Raw genomic sequence first — 27110 nt, 5'->3', positions numbered from 1 at the left:
ATGCATAGAATGAAGCCTAGAACTATAATCTGAAAGGCCTTCTGTTCGGTCTGGCTGTTTTGATGTAATCATCTGCACTTTGCTGCCTCCTGGTACCTTGAACTTTCTGTTTTCTTCCATGAAATAGTCATCATCTGTTTTCTGGTTCAGACCAAAAAGCTGGCCCTGTGGGGCTAGGGCAGGGAGCTGGTTTGAGGTTTTTTCCCTCCAGTTCCTTTATCCTCTATGAATTTGAGTTGTAGTGTAATACCTAGATTGAAGACCATATTGAGAAATTAGGTAGGCAGGAACCTCAGTCTCTCATCACTAGTATGGAACTTCACTACTGTAAGTGCAGTACAAGTTGCTGATGTGTACCCCATCTATTACCTTTGCTTCTTAGGTAATATGCACGTGTCACTAGCTGAGGCCCTCGAGGTGCGGGGTGGACCTCTGCAGGAAGAAGAAATATGGGCTGTATTAAATCAAAGTGCTGAAAGTCTCCAAGAATTATTCAGAAAAGGTAAGTCTTTTTGTCTTTTTTTGGCATATCAGATAGGTGAAAAACACATAAGGAGGCAGAGTATAGAAAGGAATACTTTTTTTCTTATCTTTCTTTGGACTAAAAAAGCTCAGATCTTCCCTACCTTCATTTGAACATCTTCTTTGTCCCTCATATTGTGCTAGGTGCTGAAAATACAATGCTGATCAAAACCAAAAACATTGACGGGAGCTTGTAATCCAGTGCAGAAAATTGCTATTAGTAAAATATATAAGCAAATGTAAAAAATGCAACCATGACAAGGGCTACAAAGCAGGGGAATCCGTGGCTATGACCCCTAATAAGATTTGATGCGGACATGGGGAAGAAAAGGAAAGTTCCCTGAATAAGTCATCTCTGAGCTAAGATCTGAAAAAAGAGAAGTTAACCAGAGGAGAAGAAGGGGAAAACATTCCTGTCAGAAACCATAATATGTGTATCCCTGTAACTCCAAATTGGGATAATGTAGACTGAATAACTAGTTTGGTGCTTCCCTATATAGATTATGACCTGGTCCAAATCACTGTGTAGCATTTTGGAGCTGGAAAAGTTACGGAGTCACTGTCCAGAAACATTTAATACTCTACTGAAATGCTCTACATGAAGATGGTATTCACCATTCAGACTACATGGCCAACACCTATTCAGAATAGTAAATAAAGAAACCAAGCTTCATCTAAAAGAAGAATTAAACTTTAAAACTGTTTTGAGTAATTTAATCAGACACAATAATTGTTACAGAAATGGGGGAAGATTTGAGCATATAATGGTTTCTCAGAATATGGTGTCTGGATGGGTAGCATAACCATCATCTGAAATTGGTTAGAAACACAAATAATGTAGGCCCATGCTAGACCTACTGAATACAAAACTCTAGGGGTAGGGCCCAGCAATTTATGTTTATCGAGTCCTTAAGGATATTCTGATACCTGTGAGAGAATCGTTATGCAGGGGAATTGCTGAAGACCAAGAGCCCATGGGAACCTTTTGGAAGGTGTAGGGGTGACCACTCATTGAGTATAAGAAGGTCTAGAGCAGAGAGGAAGAATGTTTGGAGACAGGTGATAAAGCTTTGTCATAGTTGCTTTTATATTCTAATCCAGGGATAAGAATTTGAAACAGTGTTAGGGCCCTCCCAATTCTGCTATAAACAAGGTGTGTAAGAATCTTTGATTAGAGTTAGGATTACTCTAAAAAAAAAATGTATTCATTTTATATAATGCCACTTACTTAAATCTAGCTATTTTAAGTAGACCTTGTCTTTGCTTCATTTTAATTTTAATTGTCAGACAATTAAGAAGTATGGGTATTCCAGAATATAGAGCAGCAACCGTGATCCAAAGATGTTGTTGAAGGAAGGATATGTTGGTGGCATTCCTTAGCTAATAGTCAGTTTAATATTTAAGAAACAACTGTTGGCTGTGAGGTTTTGTGTGAAAGATCCCAAGTGGAGGATGACACCGTTGGCCTTAAAGGTTCACTCAGATCAGACAGGATGCATGTGTAGAATTTACTGTGCCAAATAAATGATTGGGGCAGTAAGTACTAGAGATGTTCAAAGGAGGGAGAGATAATACCTCTTTTTGTTGTACTAATGGCAGGATCACTTCCCTGGCCATGACTCATACAGAGTATCTGGCACACTGCAAATACCTGGGGGTTTTCTTCTTTCAAATTGTATAATGTTAATAGAGATTGAATGTCTGAATGTAAAGTACTTGTCATTGAGATAAAATTACTGCACACCATATTGGCACATTACAATGGAGAGACTGGTTATGTTATAAAATAAATTGTGAGGCATTTAGGTCTTAAACACTGTCCAGTGGGAGCTGGATACCGTAAAGCCTTGAGTCTAATTCACAAGGAAACAACAGTAATACAGATAAATTGAATTTGGCTTCTTTGGCCGTCTAGAAATTAGCAACTACTATAATTGCCAATTGGAAATTTGTATTTATTTGGAGGGAATTTATGCTTATTTGATTTTTTCTTTTTTACCCGAAATCTCTTAGATTTTCATTTCTTTGTTTGATAACACAGTGTCTTTTTAGCCCAAGTTCTTCTCCTGACTATTATAACAAACTGAAATTAAATAATTATTACTTTGCTTAGTTTGTGAAGGAATGGTATTGGTCTTGGTTTTCTAGTACACCCCCTTATGAATAACAGTAGAAATGTTAGTGGTGGAAAAGCAAGTAAAATACAGTGGTCTCTAAGAAGTTTGTTTTTCTAAAATGCATTTTCTTCTCTTGGTTTTGTCTTTTTTTTTTTTTTTTTAAGATTTTATTTAGTTATTTAACAGAGAGAGATTACAAGTAGGCAGAGAAGCAGGCAGAGAGAGAGGCGGAAACAGGCTCCCTGTTAGCAGAGAGCCCGATGTGGAGCTTGATCCCAGAACCCCGGGATCATGATCTGAGCCGAAGGCAGAGGCTTTAACCCACTGAGCCACCCAGGCGCCCTTTGGTTTTGTCTTTTTGTGCCTATGATGTAAACCTTCGTTTTGCTTCTGATGGGTGGTATTTCTTCTCTATCTTGAACTTGCACATGGCTCCTGTGTCTTTTTCAGTATATAGGTTCAAGTATGAGCTCCTATGAATACAAGGCTGGAAATAAACATTTCCACTGGGAGATTACTGAACACAAATTAAGAAGATGTTTTTTCATCTTTTTGAGCCTCCCAGCAATTTAAGGTTTTTGGCTTTTTAAAAAAAAAAACAAAATTATTGTGGTTGTTATTCATAGAATAATGATAATCTAAGCATGACCTTATTGAAAAATATCATATTTAAATGAGTTTCTTGGGCACCTATGTGGCTATGGGTTAAGCCTCTGCCTTCAGCTCAGATCATGGTCCCAGGGTCCTGGGATCTCTCTCTCTCTCTTAATGCATTTCACCTAATCATTTTTAGGGATAAGGAAACATGGCCTGGTTTAAATGACTTATAAGAATTAATGTTGGCAGAGCAAAGCTAATATAACTATCCTAAAATAAGTCATTATGAACAATACCTATTTAGAGCCATAACATTACTTCATTATACATGACAATAAAGTTTAAAAATTGATTGCCTTTCTAGGATGTTTAGAGGATGTTATAGGATGTTCAGGATGTTTAGAGAAGTAACATCGGGGGACCAAAGTGGCATCACTTCAGATTCTACAGATATTAAAGGAATAATAAGGTTAAGTTAGGACCAAAGATGTTGAAAAAATTGAAATGGAAATTGAAATTCAGTGTTGAAATTGAAACGGACACCTTAAAAGACGGAAACTACCAAAGTTCATTCGAGAATGAGTAGACAACCTGAATTGCCCTATATCTATGAAGGTGAATGAATGTATATTTGTAAATATTCCACAAAGAAAATCCCAAGCTCACATTGCTTCACTAGAGAATTCTAAAAATTTATGGAAGAAATAATAACAAATTCTATATCAAACACTTGAAGAAAATTGAAGAGAAGCAAATACTTCCCAACTAATTCTCTGAGGTCAACATTAATATCAAAATCAGACAACAATGGGCACCTGAGTGGCTTAGTGGATTAAGCCTCTGCCTTCGGCTCATGTCATGATCTCAAGGTCCTGGGATCGATCCCCACATCGGGAATCTCTGCTCAGTGAGGAGCCTGCTTCCCTCTCTCTCTGTCTGCCTCTCTGCCTACTTGGGATCTCTCTGTCAAATAAATAAATAAAATCTTAAAAAAAAAATCAGACAACAATATTAAAGAAAATAAAACTGTAGACCAATATAACTCATGAACATAGAGGCAAAAAAAAAAAAATTTGTGTGTGTGAGAGAGAGCATGAGTGTGAGGGAGGCGGCAGAAGGAAAGGGAGAGGAGAATCATTAGCAGGCTCCACACTCAGCACAGAGCCCAGGGTGTTCAATCTTAGGACCCTGAGATCTTCTTCCCCTCCCCTCAACCCTGAGATCTTCTTAACACATTATTAAGAGAATGACAGGAGAAGTCACAAACTGGGAGGAAATATTTGTAAATGATGTAACTGATAAAAGGCTTGTATCAGAATATATAAAGAATTCTCAAAACTTAATAGTAAAGGAGAAAGCAAACCCCCAAAATAGGCAGAAGATTTGAAGAGTTAGCTCTCCAAACAGGATATACAAATTTCTGGTTTCAAATAACTGAAATTATTAGACTTCAGGGAAATAAATGCAAAATCTCAATATCATTAGTCATCAAGAAGATGTGAGATTAAAGCCGCAAAGATATTATTTCACATCTATTAGAATATATATACTGCTGGGGATATAAAATGATCCAGTTTCACATTTTAGAAACTGTTTTATAAGTTTCTTGAAAAGTTAAATATACACTTATCATACACTTATAAATACTTAACCAAAAGAAATTAAAACCTATGTCCATACAAAGCCCTGTATGTAGATACTCATCTTAGCTTTATTTGCAGTAGGCAAAACCTGGAAGCAAACCAAATGTCCTTCAACAGGTGAATGGATAAACAAATTGTAGTATGTCCATATAATGAAACAATACACAGCAATAAAAAGGGCTAAAATTTTTTTTTTATTAACATATAATGTATTATTAGCCCCAGGAGTACAGGTCTGTGAATCGCCAGGTTTACACACTTCCCAACACTTACCATATCACATACCCTCCCCAATGTCCTCAACCCAACCACCTTCTCCCTTCCCCCCTCCCCCCAGCAACCCTCAGTTTGTTTTGTGAGATTAAGAATCTCTTACATTTTATCTCCCTCCAAATCCCATCTTGTTTAATTTATTCCCTTCCTACCCCTAAAAACCCCCATGTTGCCTCTCAACTTCCTCATTTCAGGGAGATCATATGATAATTGTCTTTCTCCGATTGACTTATTTCACTTAGCATAATACCCTCTAGTTCTATCCATGTCATTGCAAATGGCAAGATTTCATTTCTTTCGATGGCTGCATAGTATTCCATTGTGTGTATATATATATATACCACATCTTCTTTTTTTTTTTTTAAGATTTTATTTATTTATTTGACAGAGAAATTACAAGTACACTGAAAGGCAGGCAGAGAGAGAGAGAGAAGGAAGCAGGCTCCCTGCTGAGCAGAGAGGCCGATGCGGGACTCGATCCCAGGACCCTGAGATCATGACCTGAGCCGAAGGCAGCGGCTTAACCCACTGAGCCACCCAGGTGCCCCGCTATATCACATCTTCTTTATCCATTCATCTGTTGATGGACCTCTAGGTTCTTTCCTTAGTTTGGCTATTGTGGACATTGCTGCTATACATACTCGGGTGTTTGTGCCCCTTCGGATCACTACATTTGTATCTTTAGGGTAAATACCCAGTAGTGCAATTGCTGGGTCATAGGGTAGCTCTATTTTCAACTTTCTGAGGAAAAAAGAGGTAAACTTTTGATACATGGAGCAATGTGGGTTAATTTCAAAATAATGAAGGAAGTCAGACAAAAAAAAAAACAAAACCCATACGGTATGATTCTAATCTAAAACCCTAAAATATGCAAACTACACTATAGTAATAAAGCAGATTAATGGTTGCTTGGGATGAGAAATTGAAGAAAGGATAGAATGCAGGGATTACAAAGTGTGTTAGAAAACTTTTGTGTGGTGGTGGATATGTTTATTATCTTGATAGTGATAATAGTTTCACAAGTGCATTCAAATGTCAGAACACCAAATTGTACTCTTTCAGTATATGTAGTTATGTGTCATATTATGCTTTAATATGGCTACTTTAAAAATATATCAAATGTTTTTGAAAATTTGTTTTTAAATTTAGAACGTGGCCTTTTTTTTTCTTAATTTGAAACTCTGGGGATTTCTGTTTGTTTTGAAGCTCTTACTTTTTTTTTTTAAGATTTTAATTATTTGAAAGAGTGAGAGCACAAGCAGGGGGAGGGGCAGAAGGAGAGGTCAGAGGGAGAAGCAGACTCCCTGCTAAGCAGGGAACCCAATGTGGGACCCAAATCTAGGACCCCTAGATCACGACCCAAGCCAAAGGCAGATTCCCCACCTTTAAAAATTAATATCATCAAATTCTTATAATAGAATCATCTAATTAGTATATATAAACAGTAAATAAAGTATAATATATTAAAGTGATAGAAATATGGGAGGACAGTTCAAGATACTGAAAATTTTAAAAACAGGCAGGGTTACAGACTGTATCTTGCTCTTTCAAGAGTCCTATATTGAAATCCTAACTCCTGATAGCTCATGATATGACTGTATTTGGAGGTGGGTCTTTAAAGAGCTAAGTTAAGTTAAAATGAGGTTATTTGAGTGGGCTCTAATCCAATATGACTGATGTTTTAATAATAAAAAATTAGGACAGACACACACAGAGCAAAGACTAGGTGAGGACACAAGGAGAAGATGGCCACTGACAAGCCAAAGACAGAGGGCATAACAGAAACCAGGCCTACTGGCACCATGCTCATATATTTCTAGATTCCAGAATTGTGAGAAAATTCTATTGTTGAAGTTACTCTGGCTCTGATACTTGTAGTGGTAACCTTAGCAATTTAATATAGGCAGGATTAAAAAAAATTAAAATATCTAGAAAGTAAATATATAGTTCCTAAGCTTATAACCTCGTAAGAGATCTTTAAAAACAGTTTACACAGATTCCCTTTTCTTTTTATAGAGAAAATTAGTAAACTGTACAAAAAACTGAGGAGTTCACTTAGATATTAAAAATATAAGGGAGTTGGGGCACCTGGGTGGCTCAGTGGGTTTAGCCTCTGCCTTTGGCTCAGTTCATGAACCCAGGGTCCTGGGATCGAGCCCCGCATCGGGCTCTCTGCTCGTCGGGGAGCCTTCTTCCTCCTCTCTCTCTGCCTGCCTCTCTGCCTGCTTGTGATCTCTGTCTGTCAAATAAATAAATAAAATCTAAAAAAAATAAAAAATTAAAAAAATTAAAATATAAGGGAGTTAAGGTTCATGGAAGATTGAATGAGAAGGTCCAACATATCCCTAACAGGAGTTCCAAAAAAGAAAACTAGAGAGAATGAGAAATAAAACAATAAACAAAACTATAATAATAAAGATTTTTCAGAATTGATTAAATACATACAACTTCATATTCCAGAAGTTTAAGTCACAGTCAAAAGAAATAGATATCTATCCATACCTAGATTCATGGGCTTGGACATACAGAACACAATAGACAAAGAGAAGTTTTTTAAAGCCATCAGAAAAGAAAACATGGATTAGTTACAATGAAAAAACACTTAGACTTATTGTGGATTTTATAACAGCAACAATAGAATCAGAATTTGGTAAAATATTACCTTAGAACTGCTATGAGAATATGTTGTAATTATTTTTAAAATAATGAAAGAAGAAAAATTATTAAAGAATAACCTAAAACAACACTGTCTAATGGAAATATAATATGCATCATGGATATAATTTAAAATTATCTAGGAGCCATTTTTAAAAAATTTTTATTTTTTATTAACATATAATGTATTAGTCACAGGGGTACAGGTCTGTGAATCATCAAGTTTGTATAGTTCATAGCACATACCTTTCCCAATGTCCATAACCCCACCACTGTCTCCTACCCCCCTCCCTCCAGCAACTCTCAGTTTGTTTTGTGAGATTAAGAGTCTTTTATGGTTTGTCTCCCTCCTGATCCCATCTTGTTTCATTTATTCTTTTCTTACCCCCAAACCCCCTACATTGGCTCTCAACTTCCTCATATCAGGGAGGTCATTTGATAATTGTCTTTCTCTGATTGACTTATTTTGCTAAGCATAATACCCTCTAGTTCCATCCACATTGTTGCAAATGGTAAGATTTCATTTCTTTTGATGGCTGCATCGTATTCCATTGTGTATCTATACCACATCTTCTTTATCCATTCATCTGTTGATGGACCTCTAGTTTCTTTCCTTAGTTTGGCTATTGTGGACATTGCTGCTATAAAAATTCGCGTGCACATGCCCCTTTGGATCACTACATTTGTATGTTTAGGAAAAATACCCAGTAGTGCAATTGCTGGGTCATAAGGTAGCTCTATTTTCAACATTTTGAGGAACCTCCATGCTGTTTTCCAGAGTGGTTGCACCAGCTTGCATTCCCACCAACAGTGTAGGAGGGTTCTCCTTTCCCTAGGAGCCATTTTTAAAAAGGCTTAAAAAGAAATAGGTGAAATTAATTTTACTGTATTTAATCTATTAAAATATTCTAATATGTAGTCAATATTAAAAAGTATTAATAAGATGTACACTTATTTATATTAATTTAAAATTATTTTATATTCATAACCCATCTCAATATACTCTAAATTTCATCAAGAATATTTAGGTCTTATGAAATGTATTGATGAAAAAGTATATTTACATACTCAAGCTGTTCCAAGCATACTTTAAGCAGTTTCCCAAAAACTGATTAAATATTCATTCTTAAATTTATTCATTTTTTTTAAGTAGACTCCATGACCAGCATGGAGTCCAACACAGGGCTTCAACACATGACCCTGAGATCAAGAAGTCACTTAACCAACTGAGTGATAAAGGTGCACTTTCATTTTAAAATTTAAAATATATGTGAAATTCAGTTTCTCACTTATGTTCGGCACATTTCCAGTTCTTAAAAGCTGTATGTGGCTAATCGCTACTCTACCAGAATGTGCAGATAGAATTTAATGTCCTCTTAAACCGGCAAAACAAAAGCATTTTCATGAAAAAGTGAATATTTACCATCAATGAAACATCATTGAAGAAACTACTAAAAAATGTATTTCCAGAAGAAGGAAATTTAACCCAAAAGGAAGAAGAAGGCTTAACAAAGGAATGATAAGCACAACAATTAGCTAACTTGATGGCAAATCTAAATAAGCATGGTCTATATTAAAACATTAAGAAAGATGATGTCAAATTTAAGTTTACAGATAATAATATTTAGGTAAATGATAGGAGTTAAAACAGCTTAAAGGTCTGACTTATGGGAATGATAGGTTTATTGACTTTAGAGCTTGCATAGTAATATCCTCAAAATTTGTGAGATAATCAGAAAACAAAAAGAGAGAAATGTGCAGGCATGCCTGGGTGGTTCAGTGGGTTAGGCCTCTGCCTTTGGCCCTGATCATGATCTCAAGGTCCTAGGATGGAGTCCTACATCTGGCTTTCTGCTCAGCAGGGAGCCTGCTTCCCCCTCTCTCTCTGCCTGCCTCTCTGCCTACTTGTGATCTCTCTCTCTGTCAAATAAATAAAATCTTAAAAAAAAAAAAAAAAGAGAGAGAGAGAGAGAAATATACAACTTCCAATCTGGTAGAAACAATGGAGAATAAATAACTCAACCTTGAGAAGAGAGACAAAGCACTGAACTTCAAACTGATTTCTTGGTTGATTTGTTTTATAAGCCTTTGTAGTAAATATAGAAAGTTTTTATGGATTAAAATCTTTTGAGTAAATCTTGGTACAGTCTATACAGATTTTAAAAGACCAAATCCTAACTAGTCTCTTCATATTACATTCCTAATTATCTACAATCATAATTTTCTTGATTAACAGGGTGTATCAGTTGTCTTTGACAAGCCACATCTTGCCCTGTCTTTATAAAGCCACAATGAACAGGTCCTTCAAGTTAAGTTTGTTTGAACCAGACAACATTACCCCATTTCTCTCCCTGGAAACAAACCATAAAACATGAAATTAGTATCTAGCATTCTTAAAATGAATAATGTCAGTTGCTTCACAAGTGTATGAAGCACTTGTAGTAAACCACACCTCCCCTCATAAATACACAGTGAATACACTGTTTTGGTTTGAAAATTTTTTGGCTCGAGATCTGACAGACCATTTTACAAATTTAAAGAGTCATACATTTTTTAAAAATTTGTTTGACAAAGAGGGCATGTGATAGACCACAAACAGTGGGAGAGGGTGAAGCAGCCTCCCCCACTAAGCAGGGAGCCCAACATGGGGCTAAATCCTAGGACCCTGGGATCATGACCTGAGTCAAAGGCAGATATTCAACTGACTGACCAGGCTCCCCAAGAGTCATATATATACACAGGAAAGTTGCTACAGGTCATTCTTTCTAGCTTCATCCTAGGCTGATAAAAAGAATTTTACTCACAATAAGTATTGTTTGAATTTCATAGTTAAGGATTTTTTTTAAAATATTGAGGTATCATATATGTAGTAAGGAGTGTTGTGCTTTTTTTCTTTTTAATAACTGGAAGTTTGTACTTCTTAATCCACCTCACCTACTTAATAAAGAGCATTATTGTTAATTGTACAGCCTGATGAATTATATGAAAGCACACACCCGTATAACTACCACCCAGATCAAGATATAGAACCTGGGAGGTCTCCCTCAAGCTCCTTCCTTTCAGTTCTCCTTCTTCCTCTTCCTCTGCCTCCTCCTTCTTTGATTATAGCTGAGACATAGTTTCAGGTATACAACACAGCGATTCAACTTCTGTATATGTTATGCTGTGCTCAGCACAAATGTAGCTACCATCTTTTGCCATACAACCCTCTTACAATATTTATTAATTGTGGGGGGGAGAGCCTTTGAGTGTGGGGGAGGGGCAGAGAGTGAGGGAGAGAGAGAGACTCTCGAGCTGGCTCCACACCCAACATAGAGCTCAATCTCATAATCCTAAAATCATGATCTGAGCCGAAACCAAGACTTCCACGTTTAACCAACTAAGCCACATAAGTGCCCCTACAATATTATTAACTGTATTACCTATGCTGTGCCTTTTATTCCCATAACTTATTCATTCCATAACTGGAAGCCTGTATCTCCTACTTCCCTTCACTCGTTTTTCCTACCCTCCACCCCCTCCCTTTTGGCAGCCATTGGTTTGTTCTCTGTGTGTATAGATATGATTCTGCTTCTTGATTATTTATTTACTTGTTTTTTAGATTCCACATATGAGTAAAATCTTACAGTATCTGTCCTTCTCTTTCGGACTTAACTTAGCATAATACCCTCTAGGTCCATTCATGTTATCACAAATGGCAAGATCTCATCCTTTTTTGTGACTTGTAATATTCCTGTGTGTGTGTGTATTTGTGTATGTGTGTGTGTGTGTTTACCACATCTTCTTTATCCATTTGTCTATCAATGGACACTTAGGTTACTTCCGTATCTTGGTTATTGTAAATAATGCTGTAATAAACATAGAGCTGCATGTATCTTTTTTGAATTTTGTTTTGTTTTGTTTTGTTTTGTTTGGGTAAATACCCAGTAGTGTTATTACTGGATCATATATTTCTGTTTTTAATTTTTTTGAGGAAACTCCACACTGTTTTTCACAGTGGCTGCACCAGTTTACATTCCTACCAATAATGCACAATTTTCCCTTTTCTCCATATCCTCACCAACACTTATTTCTTGTCTTTTTGATTTTAGCCATTCTGATGGGTATAAGATGATATCTGGTTGTAGTTTTGATTTGCATTTCCCTGATAATTAGTGATGTTGAACATCTTTTCATGTGTCTGTTGGCCATCTGTATGTCTTTGGTAAGATGTCTTTTCAGGTCCTCTCTCCATTTCTTATTTTTATTTTTTATTCATTTTTTATTTTTAAAGATGTTATTTATTTATTTATCAGAGAGAAAGAGCATAAGCAGGTTGGGTGGCAGGTAGAGGAAGGAGCATGACCTAAGCCGAAGGCAGATGCTTAACCAACTGAACATCTCAGGCATCCAGCGCTGTCCATTTTTTAATCAGATTGTTTGGTTTTTTTGGTGGTGAGTTGTGTAACTTGTTTCATATTTTGGATCTTAATCTGTTATTGGCTGTATCATTTGCAAATATCTTCTGTTCAGAAGGTTGTCTTTTTATTTGTTGATGGTTTCCTTCACTGTGCAAAAGCTTTTTATTTGTTTTTTTTTTTTTTAAAGATTTCATTTCTTTATTTGAGAGAGAGTCAGAGAGGGAGAGAACAAGGAGGGAGGGGTCAGAGAGAGGAGCAGGGAGCCCAGCAGCTTTCCGGCTTGATCTGGGGACTCCAGGATAACGACCTGAGCCAAAGACCGACATTTAACTGACTGAGCCACATACGCACCCCAAAAGCTTTTTATATTGATGCAATCCCAGTAGTTTATTTTTGGTTTTTGTTTTCCTTTCCTGAGGAGACATAACTAGAAAAACGTTGTGATAGCTTATGTCAAAGAAATTATTCCCTATGATCTCTTCTACGAATTTTATGGTTTCAGGTCTCACACTTAGGTCTTTAATCCATTTTGAGTTTATTTTTGTGTGTGGTATGAGAAGGTGGTCCACCTTCATTCTTCTGCATGTGGCTGTCCAGTTTTCCCAACACCATTTGTTGAAGAGACTGTCTTCCCCCATTGGCATAGTCTTGTCTCCTTTGTTATATATTATTTGGCGATATATATGTGCGTTTCTTTCTTTTCCTAATTAATACTTGACTACCAAGAATAATCACTATTATGACCTGTTACATAGATAAATTTTGCTTGATTTTAAACATCATATAAATAGAATCATACAATGTAAACTGTTTTGTGTCTGAATTCTTTTACTCAACATTCTGAGATTCATCCACATTATATGACCAAGCTTTTTAAAGAAAAGGTTTTATGATTACTTCTCTATATTCTCAAATACAGAAATTAAAAGGGAGCTTTATGCCTCCTATCATTTAGTAACCAGTTAAGATTGTTACCTTTTGGGTGATGTGTATCAGTCATGTTTTACATTTTTACAAGAAATGTGTCCTAATATTTCTTTTTGGACAGTGGAATCGTTTGTCATTCAAATAAGCCTCCTTCTCCCATTTCTCTTCAGAAGGACAAATTCTTGAAAATGTAAATAGGATGGGGTATCTGAAGAGCAGCACAGAATAGCATTAGTAATCACAAAAATATTTTTCATAAATAGCTTCAGATCATGGTTATGTGGAATCATGTTGTCATAATTAAAGTCAGTTTCTCTCTGGCAAAAAAAGTTTCTCTCTGTACTTCGTTTTTCTAGAAATTGAAAATATAAACTAATCTTCATTAACTTTTTCATCCAATTCTTAAAAAATGAAATAAATGCCAGTCATCCTTAATATTTTTTGTTTTTCAACTATTGTATAAATTCCAGGTCCTTGAAAGTAAAGAGAAGTTGCTGAGTTCATTCTTGAAAATTTGTAATCTTTTTCCCCCAGTGTTATTCAGATAGCAGTAGTGGGAAAAGATGTTTTTTTTAGGTACTTGAAAATGTGTTGGAGGAAGAAAAAATAAAACTTGTTGTTTTATAAATGGCCTTTAATTTAAAATTTTTTTCCGTTGCTGATTACCTTGGTTATAGTTTAATTTGCCAGACAAAATGTAATGCAGCCACTGCATAATCTACAGAGGCTGTCAGGAGGGTGCTGGGAAGCAGTAGAAATGCCTTTGAAAGGGGCACCTGGGCTGCTCGTTGTTAAGCATCTACCTTCGGCTCAGGTCATGATCTGAGGGTTCTGGGATCAAGACTCTCATCTAGGTCTTTTCTCCATGGGAGTCTGCTTCCCCCTTTCCCACTCCCCCTGCTTGTGTTCCCTCTCTCGCTGTCTCTCTGTCAAATAATAAAATCTTTAAAAAAAAAAAAATGCCAATGCTTTAAGAAGTTTGGCACTGGGTTCCAAAATATAACCAAGTTTTGAAATGGACTTTACCATTCAAGATGAGCATTGTCACAACTACTTGACTGGGTTGGTTAAATAAGCTATGATTGGCATATTTTCAGCAAAAAACCACTTTCAAACAAATTTGTCTTTTAGAAGTCTGCAGCGTAAAAGATTTCATATATGGGAAATAGTTTTGTTCTCGATATTTGGGCTCTCCTTCAGGAAATAAAATTTGTTGTTAGTCCTAGTGTCTTTTCTAAATACAAGTTGTATATGTAAGGATACATGCATATATCAGACAAGGTAGGAGATCAGAGGTGCTCGCTGCAAGGCCTGAAAAGATACAACATAGATATTCCCTGGATTTATAGAAAGGGGCAAAGAAGCAAAATTCAAGGAAAAAACGAAACAAAATGGAATCAGGAGGGAGACAAACCATAAGAGACTCTTAATTAACTCACAAAACAAACTGAAGGTTGCTGGGGGGTGGGAGAGGATGGGATAGGGTGGTAGGGTTATGGCTATTGGGGAGGGTATGTGCTATGCTGAGTGCTATGAAATATGTAAGCTGATGATTCACAGACCTGTACCCCTGGGGCAAATAATACATTATATATTAATTAAAAAAATTTTTTTTAAAAGCAAAATGCATAGGAAGTTCATTTGTAGTTTTCTTTACTTTGGGGATAAGAAAGAAAAAAAACAAATGAAGATCATTTGATTAGGTGAGTAAAGCAACTTATTTCTAAATGCACAGTGGGATCTTCAGTTTGGTGCCATTTATCCAGCTCCTTCCTTATAAATAGAGAAGAACTATGTAGGTCTTACTTCTAGTCTAAAATTATTTCTAACAGGCATTCTGCTTTTCTAATACAAAATGACTTTATTATAATTTGAATAAAACACTCTCGTTTGCCATATCTCTTGAAAAATGCTTCTTTTGTGGCTTTATAAACTGAAAAAATAATTAAACATTAGGGGAGAATATAAACTCGTACATACTCTCCATCTCCTGATGTTCTTACAGTCCATTAATTGACATAGAAATGAAACAAGTACAAGGTCAAGAAGCAACTTAATTGAGCTGTGATACCATTTTATTGACCCTCTGAAGGGTAATAGTTCTTATATATGTGTCAGCTCAACTGATATAGATATCTGAATCTCCAGGAAACTTTTCGAAAATACTGTGCAGAATCCTGTGCCCTGTCTCCAAAATTCACACCAAAATTCTGAGACTTAGGACACTAGGAGACAGGAGGCTTGTGTTACCTCAATCTAAGGCAGATCCTTTGTAAATTTAAAGTTTGTTTCAATATTCTGATTAACTAAGTTGACACTTCTTTTGACTCATACTTGGAATAATGGATAATAATAAAGATTCAAGAATAGAATAAAATATAATCTCTCAGTGAATAATTTAAACTACCTGGTATTGAAAGAAAACTTTGTTTTCCTTCATAATGAAGCTCAAAAATAACCTTTTTTTTTGACTGGCAAAATGTAAATTGACAAATTATTGTCATAGCAGAGCAAGGCAGAAGGACACCTTTAAGACTGTGAACCTGTGGTAGAGTTGGAATTGTAAACAAATTCATTTTTTTCAAATACTGCAATTACGTCATTGTAATTGCTTTGTACCTGATCTTTAAGAAATTCAGGGATGGGCACCTGGGTGACTCAGTGGATTAAGCCTCTGCCTTTGGCTGAGGTCATGATTGGGGGGTCCTGGGATCGCGCCCCACATCGGGCTCTCTGCTCGGCAGGGAGCCTGCTTCCTCCTCTCTCTCTGCCTGCCTCTCTGCCTACTTGTGATCTCTCTCTCTCTGTCAAATAAAGAAATAAAATATTAAAAAAAGAAAGAAAGAAAGAAATTCAGGGACGCCTGGGTGGCTCAGTCAGTTAAGCGTCTGCCTTCAGCTCATGTCCTGATACCATGGTGCTGGAAGCACGTCCCACATTGGGCTCCTTGCTCAGCAGGGTGCCTGCTTCTGCCTCTGCTTGCTGTTCTCCCTGCTTGTGCTCACTCTCTTGATCTCTTTCTCTGACAAATAAATAAATAAAATCTTTTTTTAAAGATTTCATAGTCAAGCAGAGAAAGACAACTATCATATGATCTCCCTGATATGAGGAAGTGGTGATGCAACATGGAGGCTTAAGTGGGTAGAAGAATAAATGAAACAAGATGGGATTGGGAGGGAGACAAACCATAAGTGACTCTTAATCTCACAACAAACTGAGGGTTGCCGGGGGGAGGGGGTTTGGGAGAAGGGGGTGGGATTATGGACATTGGGGAGGGTATGTGATTTGGTGAGTGCTGTGAAGTGTGTAAACCTGGTGATTCACAGACCTGTACCCCTGGGGATAAAAATATATGTTTATAAAAAATAAAAAATTAAAAAAAAAAAAAGATTTCATAGTTAATATCCTTAAAACACTTCCATTCGAGAAGAAATGTATGAAAGCAGAATTACAAAAGCATTTTGTTCAGTATTTTGGTGTACGATTTTTAGGTGTGCAGTTTTTATTGATGAGTGCAAAGAAAGGCGAGGAACTTAATATATGAAGAGAATAAAGTACACAACTTCCTCAGAATATGATACGAATGAAAGAAGATGTGAAAGGAACTGCTGCTGTTTCTTTCATGCTTTTTGGATTGGGTGGCCAAGAAAGTTTGCTGAAGTAGAGAGCAAATTCATAGGGACATGGTTCCTTCTGTATTCATATTATCTAGCCGTATAAGCCCTGTTGCTTTTAATAATCATAACCAATTCAGTTTTACTAATATAGATTGCCTATACACCTCTTTTTAAAGTTCAGATCTCTTTGGTATTCTGTTAACAAGATGCACGGTTTGGAATTACCTCAAGAATCTTGCAAGTACATAAACAAAACAAAACTACTAGAAGCCTAATTGATCAGATGCCATAACAAGATTCCAGTGGCTGTGGTTTGGATAGGTGGCTTGCATGTGTTTAGTGTTTAAAAGTAAAAAAGAAAAAGAATGTGTATATTAGTGTGAATAAATGTCATCATGAAGAAAAAAAATGCCTTTTTTTTCCTATTGTAGTCAAGAAAAGCTCATAAAATATATCAATTTGGAGGGCATGTCTGCATAATTTCATTTTATCAGCATGCTATCACTTCTATTACAAATAAAAATTTTTAAAACTGTATGTTGATAACATAGTTGATATGTGTACATCCCAGATAAACATCTTCATCTAATAATTTATGTCATACCTAAACACAATCACTAGGTACAGTAAAACACCAATTTCACATGAATAGTTAGTAAGTACAAACTGGATTATTATAAAATTATAAACTAGTTTTTATAAATTTGGTAACATTGCTAACTAGGAATACAATATAATAAATAGAACACTTATAGAAGGTACATTCCCCCCAAGGAATTAAAGAAAAAAATAATATTTTAGGATACTTAATACTTTAAATTATCCATATTTCTAATATGACTTTTAGATACTAGATGTCAAAAAGTTCCTAAAAATCTAATTTGATCTATTCTTCTGAAATTTACAGTACCTGTTATATATCGTATGCTCCTTATGTTCCATTCCATGTGGGGGGGAGCTAAGTAGGAGATTGAGGATGAACTTAAATACAGTGAGTTTTCTTAGATGTACTGTCTACATGTGGTATTTTCAAAGAAAAGACATTAAATAGTAATAGCAACCACTGTTGTCTGTGCGCTGCCAAAGAAAGCGTAATAGCCCCTACTTTTTTATTGTACTTACTGTGTGCCAGGAACAGTTCCAAGGGCTTTTTCCATGAATCCTCACAACAACCTTACCTATTCAGATGAGGAAGTCGAGGCAAAGAGAGGCTAGGTAACTTATTTAAGATCACAGTATAAGCTATAAAAGTCAAACCTAGGATATTAACCCAGGGATGCTGGCATCCGTCTGAAGTCCTAATCATTATACTATACTTCCTCTCTCTCTCTCTCTCTCTCTCTCTCTCTCTTTAATTTTTAAAGATTTATTTATTTAAGAGTGAGAAATAGATGTCTCAATTCCAATTATTTACACTTTTTTTTTTCAAAATAGGATTGCTATTTTATTCTGATCCATGTCAGAGAAACTGAAGTTTTAAACCAGTAGTAACAATTTATGAGGAATCAACAAATTTTGAATTGGGAATCGATCTGTAGCATAGCCTATAATTCCCAGTGAATCTTAAATAATTTATCACAAAGTTTTACTAATCAAGTAAAAGTTCAAACATTCTGAACCGATTTTTTTATGCATTGTTATACCAGATGATTTATTTAACACTATATATGTTTGTATATACACACAAACTGAATTTTTGAGAATTGTGTATTAAGAGTGACTTCATCAAATTTTTTGGAGTTTGGAACAGTGGCCACTGCATAAATTTTTGACAAGCACTTTAATAGAACATATGGAATAGGAGGACTGCAATTTCTGTATATATACTTAAATAGGCAAAGGGAATATATCAGGCCAAAATGATGTCATTGTTCTAAATCTTTAGATGATTCCTGTTTAGTTCTCTTATTGTGTTTGTTACCAGTCATGGTCATTGCCCTAATCTTTATACCCTAATTGGAAGGCCAAAAAATAAAATGAAGGAGACAATAAAAAGTAAACTCTTTTGGGGGAAAAACAGTATGGTGGGCACCTGGTGGCTGTCGGTTAAGCATCTGACTCCTGATTTTGCCTCAGGTCATGATCTCAGGGTTGTGAGATGGGGCCCCATGTCAGGGTCCATGAACAGCTTGGAGTCTGCTTGAGATTCTCTCTTTCCTTCTCTCTGTACCTCCCCTTCTACCCTTCCCCTCACTTGTACTCACCCACAGGTCTGTACTCTCTCCCAAATAAATAAACTGAATCTTTTTTAAAAAATTAATTTTAATGAAAGCATGGCTATGGGACTTATTTTAAGGGAACATTGGAAAGAAGCTCTGAGTAAGATATTTCTTTGCATATCAGACTTTTGCTTATTTCTAACTTTGCCTCTCGCCACTTGTTTAAGCAACTTTTTCTGTGGAATGTTGGTAAAAGTCTATAAATAGAATCATTTGACTACTGGAATCAGTTCACATCTGATTTACTGTTTCATAATAATAACATTCTTGAGGATAATCATCACACAAGTAAAACACAGGACATCAAATTACAAGCTTCTGGAATTCCATTTTTAAGTATTCTTTTGTTAGCATTCTGTGAAGGATTTTGCATGTATTTGCTTTAAATTCTTTCCTTGTGGTTAGACAAGGACAGTGAATTATACTGATTTGAACCACTACTCTAAATTTCCTCACTTGTAGGTTTGCATAACCCTTTACAACTATTGAAAAATATATTTTGTGGTTTGACTGTTCTCTAAAGAATCTAATACTAAATGTTGTACGTGTGTGTTTTGGGTATTTGACAGCAGTGTAGTTTGTTGTTGCAGCTGCTTTAGCTCTATTACCAGACCTTTAAAAATCACATTTGAAAACAATGAAAATATCTGTCATTTCTTTATGTGTGTGTGTTTTCTAATAAGTGAAAATATGACCCACCTTGGTGATTTTGTTTCTCACTGCTCTCTACCATTTCTCTGCCCAAAGATCTTGCTGTTCCTTGTACAAACTTAATAATTTCCTGACCACATGTCTTTGCTTTGGCTGTTTCTTTTCTTGAAATCTCCCTCTTAACCATGAACCATGGTCAAATCTTACTCGCATTAAAGGGCCACATATAAAAAAAAGAAATTAATTCTTTCTTCATTGTAGTTGAAGTAATTATGCTGTCCTCTAAACTCCCTTTTGTGGTTTTTTTTTTCTCTCTTAGATACCTTATGCTTTCTATCTTGTATTTATTCATAAATACACTTTATCTCCCCAGTGGTACTGTAGGCTCTCTAAGCAAATGACTTGTCATGTTGGGAAGGTTGTGTTTAAATATGAATACTGTTTATAATAATGGTATACCTTAGATATTGGTAAAAACAAACAAACACAAACCTGTTGTATAAAGTACAATTTGAAAGATAAAAGGTCTTGCCAGAGGACCAATAGTTTTGCTGACCTTGGTTGTGCTGGTAAATAAATCTCTTAATATTGTAGTGCTAAGCAATTATGGATTACCTTCACCTTCACAGTTTCTGTTCTGTGCTACCCTGTCAAGGATGGGGTAGGGTTAGTCTGTGGCCTCGAATGAGGAAGAGAAGTATAGCAAGCTCTTTTCTGGTCTAAGTGGACACTAGCACCCAATATGGCAAGACAGGACATAGGCTTTAGATGTCTGAGTAGTATTTATGCCTTTCCATTAGCGGTGATTTCCTATTATTTATAAATTCAAGTGGTAACAAGTATACAAAAAAATCATAATACTATCCCCAAATAAGACTGACAGGAATCAGAAATGAGTGTTAAAACCCTAGCCTCCTCTCTTAGATTTAGGATTAGATACTGGGGAACGGCATAGAAAGGCTAATAAAAAGAATCATTTAAAATAGTGGGGGTGGAGATTGGCAGTGATGAGAGAAAGAAGTGTGAGAGGGAGATTATAGCACCATGCGTGCACAGATGCCCAAGAGAAGAACAACCTGCGGGAAAAAACTGACAAGGAGCCATTAGTCTTAATGTTGGAGTATGTCTTTACATTAAGGGTATGGTCCTTGCCCTTGATTTCTTTTCTAATCTGAACTCATTTTTTGCTGAGCTCATCCAGGCACAAGACTTTGAATACCGTCTATTAGGCCATTGACCCCCCAAATGTATCTCCAGTTCAGACCTTCTGCCCAAATTGCAACCCACCTGCCTACTGATACCCCAATTTGAATATCTAATAGTTACCTTAAACATAGTAGGTCCCAAAGTAAAGTTCTGATTCCTACCAACACCTCCCAACCCCTACTTCAGCAACCTGTGCTCTAACTCAGTTGAAGACACTCCATCCTTCCCATTACTGAGACCAAAATCTTGGAGTCGTCCTGATTCTTCTCATTCTCTTGCTTCACATCCAGTTTTTCAGGAATTCTGTTGTCGCTACCTCTAGAATCCATTCGGGTCCCAACAGGTTGCCACCACTCCTACTACCACTATGTGGTTCCAGACCGTCATCATCTCATACCAGATATTAGTTAGTAGGTGGCCTTCCTTATTGGTCTCCTAATGTTTGCTCCGTTTTATTGCTAATTTGAAAGGAATTGATTGTAGACAGTTTTATAATATCTGTGACATGGGAAATAACGATATTTCGAATAGGATTGTTAGTCAAGGAAAATATTATTCTGCCCTGTTTGAGTTCTCTTTCATCAGACTGTGTAATATTTATGCATGAAATACCCAAGAAGAAGCTTCTAACAGAAAATGTGTAAAGTGGCTATGAGAGACAATATACTTAGCCTTTACTAGCTGTGATGACTCATTAAAACATATTTTACCATAAGAATTGCGGGCCATGTTTTTAAGCTGCCTGATGTGTGATCGGGTGGGACTATAAGGACCACTAGTCTGTGACTCAGCTTCAATGTAACAGGAGATGTGCTCACTGATGAAAGGATACATTCAAACTTGTTTTTCTTCCTTGACACAATTACTAAAGACGTGTTTCAGATTCATAAAAAAACAGGAGAACATATAATTGTCTTTTTAATCTTCAGAAAAGGAATGAATTTTAATAGTTTATTTTTTATTAACGTAAGTCAAATTCTGGTTAAAAAGTCAGAAAGGATCAATAATTCCATTCTAATAAGAGTTGTTTTCAGGAAAGCATAGATACTGTAGTATGTTTAACAAATTGTGCCTTAGACTTTGGTCAGTTTCTTAGACATAGAGAGGTATCAGTACAGCTTGTTGGGCTGAGAAATAGTGGCACCAGCAGTCACAGACCTTTTGTGACTCCCCTCTAGCAGTTTCTTGAGTCCATAATCCAGGTCATGTAGCAGTTACCTTAAAACATAGATTAGTTTCCTTTTGCAATGGGAGGACAAAATAAATTACCTCTAATAAGTCTATTTTGTTGAGTCTAATGTATACTTTTACTTTTGCAAGCAGGCCTGCTGAAATTGAAGGAGAGAGAGAGAGTTGTTGTTTTGTTTTGTTTTTGATACTCTCTTAAACATGTGCTGTTAGGCACCCATACATGCAAACATTAAAACAAAAAAATGTTAGAGACCCCAATGATCACATTTGGTAGTACAGAAGCTATCTGAAATTCTGGTAAAATAATGAACAAATGCAAACAAGACAAATCTGAATTCAGACAAATACCTATTTGGTGCCAAACGAAAGACATTCTCTAGAGTTGAAACCTTACTAAGTTCAAATCTGATAAATTATCAAAGGAATTATTTTCTGTGTTTCAGAACACGATAGTCTAAATGAGGAAATCTTAACATAGGGTCCATAAGTGGTCTGTAAGGAGATCCTTGAATCTCTTTTGTATGCAGTTTTATAGTTTTCTATATCCTCAAAAAAAGAGAGACCATATTTTTCACCAAATCCTCAAAAGAATCCATGATTCCCCCTTCCCAAAGTTTAAGGAACCACTTGATCCTTATGCTCATCTGTATCACTGTGGTCAAGTTTTTGAACCAAATTTAATTCTTATGACTGACAGTGAAAATTTTCTATTTCTGCTCTCCAAATTTTACCATCTAAGTTTTAAAAGGTTAAGCCAAATCAAGGTGATGTTGTTAATAATGCTAGCAATCATGAAACCCATTCTCTTTGTAGCATGTTGCTTTGGTGTATGCTAACATGTTAACATAAATATAAGTTGGGATAGTCATTTAAATGATCTATACTGCAATTAAAATTCTAAGCAGGGTTTGTTGTTTTTGTTTTTTTCCTTTTTATTCTGTATGATTACAAACCAGTAAGCATAGCTGATCCTGCTGCCCTTGGTTTCATCATTTCTCCGTGGTCTCTGCTGTTGCTGCCATCCGGTAGTGTGTCGTTTACAGATGAAAATATTTCCGATCAGGACCTTCGTGCATTCACCGCACCAGAGGTTCTTCAGAATCAGTCACTGACTTCTCTTTCAGATGTTGAAAAGGTAATTCTTAAATATTCTTGCTTGATTTTTTTGTTTTTGTTTTTGTTTTTTGTTTTTTTAGTGGAGTAGGAAATGTAAAAGGCACTGAGCTACCCTACCTTAACCCTCTGAAAAAACAGCCATTGAATTTTAAATGATTATGTATTCAAGAAGTTCACATTATTTTGTGTAAGAATCCAAAGTAGTTTTATAAAAATTTATGGATTGAAGAAAACATTTTTAAAATGTGAGCTGTAATTAATTCATGTTTAAAGATATTTATTAAATGCCTGCTGTGTATAAAGAACTGTGCTTGTGAGAAAAATGCAAAAATAACTATAAATTGATCCTGATCAGCATACCTGGGTGGCTCAGTCAGTTAAGCATCCGACTCTTAATCTTCGCTCAATATCCAGGTCATGAGTTCAGGCTCTGTACTGGGCTCTGCACTGATTGTAGAGCCTACTTAAAAAAAAGAAGAAGAAGAAGAAAATTGATCCTGATTAATGTGTATAAAACAATCTGTAACATATGGATTGAAATAAATGCTGTATACAGGGGTAGAGTATATTAAGATGCTGGAGAACAGCAATTTTTAGCTTAGAATGATAATTACAGAAAAGGTAGCATTTGTATTGGACTATGAAGAGTGATTAGAATTTAGAAAAGTAAAAATAGGTAGAAATGAGCATTACACTCAAGGTTATTACTACATGCAATGATAAGAGGTAAGAAATTGCCCACTGTAAAAGGGAAATATTTAGTTAGATCAGTTAGGCTAGGAAGGCTGTGGATAAAAAGAAGGAAGCTATTTGATCAGAATAGAGAAAACTTTGAATGTCAGACCCTGAGACTTTCTTCTGAGTCAAATTTTTAGGACACTGACATAGTGTGATTTGTGATTTTAGAGGGTATGTTTGACAAAAGTGGATAACTAGGTAAGATGAAAGATTGTATAGGAATTGTATTATATAGGAATCTGTGCAATATATAGAATCTGTACTGCACACACAAATAAGAGAATGTGTAGGAACTGAACTGTATAGAAATCTAACTGAGGTGTTTTAATAATCTGGGGGGAAGAACTAAAAATCAAGTCATGCCTTGGGAATGTAAAGGCATGGATGAAGGGGATACAGTGGAAGTGGAGCTGGCAGTTTGAGAGTTCATTTGATGGAACAATTAAGGAAAATTTATGAGAGATATATGCAGTCTGAGGATGGCAATACCATTGACATCAGATCTAATCAGGCTGTGAAAAAAATAGATAGCGTGCAACTCACTGTGGTAATTTAAATATGGAACTTGGAGAATTCAGAATTGGGTATGAATATCATTTCCCATACATTATTCCACATTCAGTGTAAAAATTAACCTAATATTTTCTAACAGTAAAATTATTAAATGAAAAAGTATGTGCATTTTACTTGAAGGAGTTATTTATTTGAGAGAGCAGGAGCCAGAGGAGGGGCAAAGGGAGAGAATCATCAAAGAGACATCCCGCCGTGCAGAGAGCCCATCACAAGGCACAATTCCAGGACCCTGAGATCATGACCTGAGCCAAAGGCAGACATTTGACTGACTGAGCCACCCAGGGGCCCCAGGATCTCTAAATCTTAATTGAGGTTCAAGATATTTACAAACCAATGAAATAGCATATTGAGTTTTGCATGTCTGAGCACTTTTGAAGAACAGTGTCCACTTGAGAGACTTTATCAGTCTCTCAAGTGGATCTGGTGACCTCAGAAAAATGAAGAAAAACTGCAATAAAGCCATGCCTGTCTTACTTTTAAAAATTTCTATTGAATTTCACTAGGGTTTTTTCCTAATTATGAAAAGTTTTGCACAGGTGTTCATGAATTCTTTAAAGTATTGAAAATCCACAATAAAAGAAAAAAGTGCTTACTAGAAATTTCAGGTGTACAAGTGCTTTTCATTTGCTGAAGGCTTTCCCATTTTGCCCCATGATGTCAAGATACCCAAACTAACTAGTAAACTGTCCTGTGTTTCGGTACTGTTAGAGCACATGTTTGGGAAAGTGATTTGACACTTATCTATTACTAGGCTAAGTACTTAGGAGTGGGGATGGATGGGTGTGGGATTGTTGCCATTACTATGTTAAAATACAGTTGATTTCTTTTTTGTTTGTTTTTTCAAGCGGTTGCACAAATTTATTTCTTATTTATTTTTACAAATTTAAATTTACATTAGGAATGTGTCAGAATTCAATTTGCTTTGCATCCTTTTCAACAATTGGTTGAAATACTGCCATGTTAATCATCAAGGAAATGCAAATATATATGCAATGAATTTTTACTGTATATTATATATAAATAAATGTAAGTGCATTTCCTTGATGATCAGTGTATCTTTTCATATGCTCAGTAGCCACTCAAATATTCTTTTTTTAAAATTTTAGTTTATTTTTTTAATTTAATTTTATTTTTTTTCAGTGTTCCAAGATTTATTGTTTATGCACCATACTCAGTGCTCCATGCAATATGTGCCCTCCTTAATACAGACCACCAGGCTCACCCAACCCCCCACCCCTCTCCCCTCCAAAACCCTCAGTTTATTCACAAATGACACTACAGACAAAGGGCTGATATCCAAGATCTATAAAGAACTCCTCAAACTCAACACACACAAAACAGATAATTGTGCAAAAACACAGGCAGTAGAGTTGATTTCTTAGTGCATCTAATTGGAACTCCTAGTTTACTCATGCTTCAGTGTAATTCTAAGTGTAAAGAAAATCAAAGGCAATTTTCTTGATCCATTCCTGTTTGCAATATAAATATAAGCAAAGGTCAGAGGAATAGTCCTATATTCTAGTATTCTTTTTTTGGTGGGAGTGGGGTGCAAAAGAACATATATCTATTTGACGACTAATGGCCAATAAATTCATGGAAACTAATTTGATATTGTTAGAATGGAAATTAAAATTAAAAATCACCATTCTACTATTCTGATTTTAATAGGGAAGGGGTGTACTGAAAAACAGAATGGTAATACAGACCACCAGTCATGCATTTCATGACTTCTATGAGTTAAGGATATGTCATTAACTAGCATTCAATACATGCTTACTGTTATTTTTAAAAATAATATTCAATGCCTAGCACAGTATTGTGAATAATAATGAGTACTTAATAAGACCTTGATGCATAAAAATGTTCTCTTTATTCAATGGAACTTGTTTGGAAACTATATATGTTTGGAAAAAAATTTACTTCAGTACCAGCTCTATAAATAGGCACTTTCATTTATTTGCCTTAAAATTTTACTTTTCAAGATAACATGCCTCTTTAAAACTACACAGGTTTATACAGGTCACACTAAGCTTTTGATCCTCTGGCTTTTCTGTTTTACTTGGTAATTGTTCACTTCCTGCTTGCATAGCACATGATGTACTTAATTGGGCAGTTCTTTTGAAATCAGTTTGATGGGATTGGAACCTGAATCAAATTCTTGTTTTGATTTGTCTTCAAGAATATTGATATGCCCCAGGGATTTGTACTATATCCCTGATAAACCAAAGGAATCTTCATTTTTAAGTATTCATTTCCACCAACTTGCTATCTAAATGTCAGAAAATATGGTTGTTACTATCTTTGTGCTTCTTGAATATCAAGGGTCATTTTTGTAAGAACAATACTGGACTTCTCCAACCTTAGCAGTAGCCTCAACTGAACTTGTCAAAAAAATACCTGGGGCACCTGGCTGGCTCAGTCCGTGGAGCATGTGACTCTTGATCTCACAGCTCTAAATACAAGCTCCACATGGAGTGTAGAGATTACTTAAAAATAAAATCTTTAAAAAAAAAAAAAAAGACCAAATTCCCTTATGTATATTATAATTTATGTAGTTTATATTAAATCTTATTAATGCATCCTTTCCCCCCTCCTTCCCATTTGTCTATTCATTCATCCATAAATTTGACAAGTATACTTGTTACATGATGGGCACTATGCAGAT

General features: G+C 35.7%; 1 protein-coding gene across 10 annotated transcripts in view; it reads left to right on the top strand.

The window, feature by feature from the left end:
- The window catches only part of PTPN13 (protein tyrosine phosphatase non-receptor type 13), a 204827-nt gene that overhangs the window by 50141 nt on the left and 127576 nt on the right, over positions 1-27110 (top strand). For all 10 annotated transcript variants that reach the window (XM_013058070.2, XM_013058071.2, XM_004756135.3 and 7 more), the window contains exons 2-3: positions 383-502; positions 22975-23153. In XM_013058070.2, the coding sequence (XP_012913524.1) occupies positions 388-502; positions 22975-23153 (294 nt within the window). In that variant the 5' untranslated portion in view covers positions 383-387. The remainder of the gene's footprint in view (positions 1-382; positions 503-22974; positions 23154-27110) is intronic.

This window comes from Mustela putorius, unplaced genomic scaffold (genome assembly GCF_011764305.1).
Source record: "Mustela putorius furo isolate JIRA1106 unplaced genomic scaffold, ASM1176430v1.1 tig00000382_pilon_pilon_pilon, whole genome shotgun sequence".
Lineage (NCBI taxonomy): Eukaryota > Metazoa > Chordata > Mammalia > Carnivora > Mustelidae > Mustela > Mustela putorius.
The sequence above is the reverse complement of the archived record's forward strand: the minus strand, read 5'-3'. Positions and strand labels throughout refer to the sequence as shown.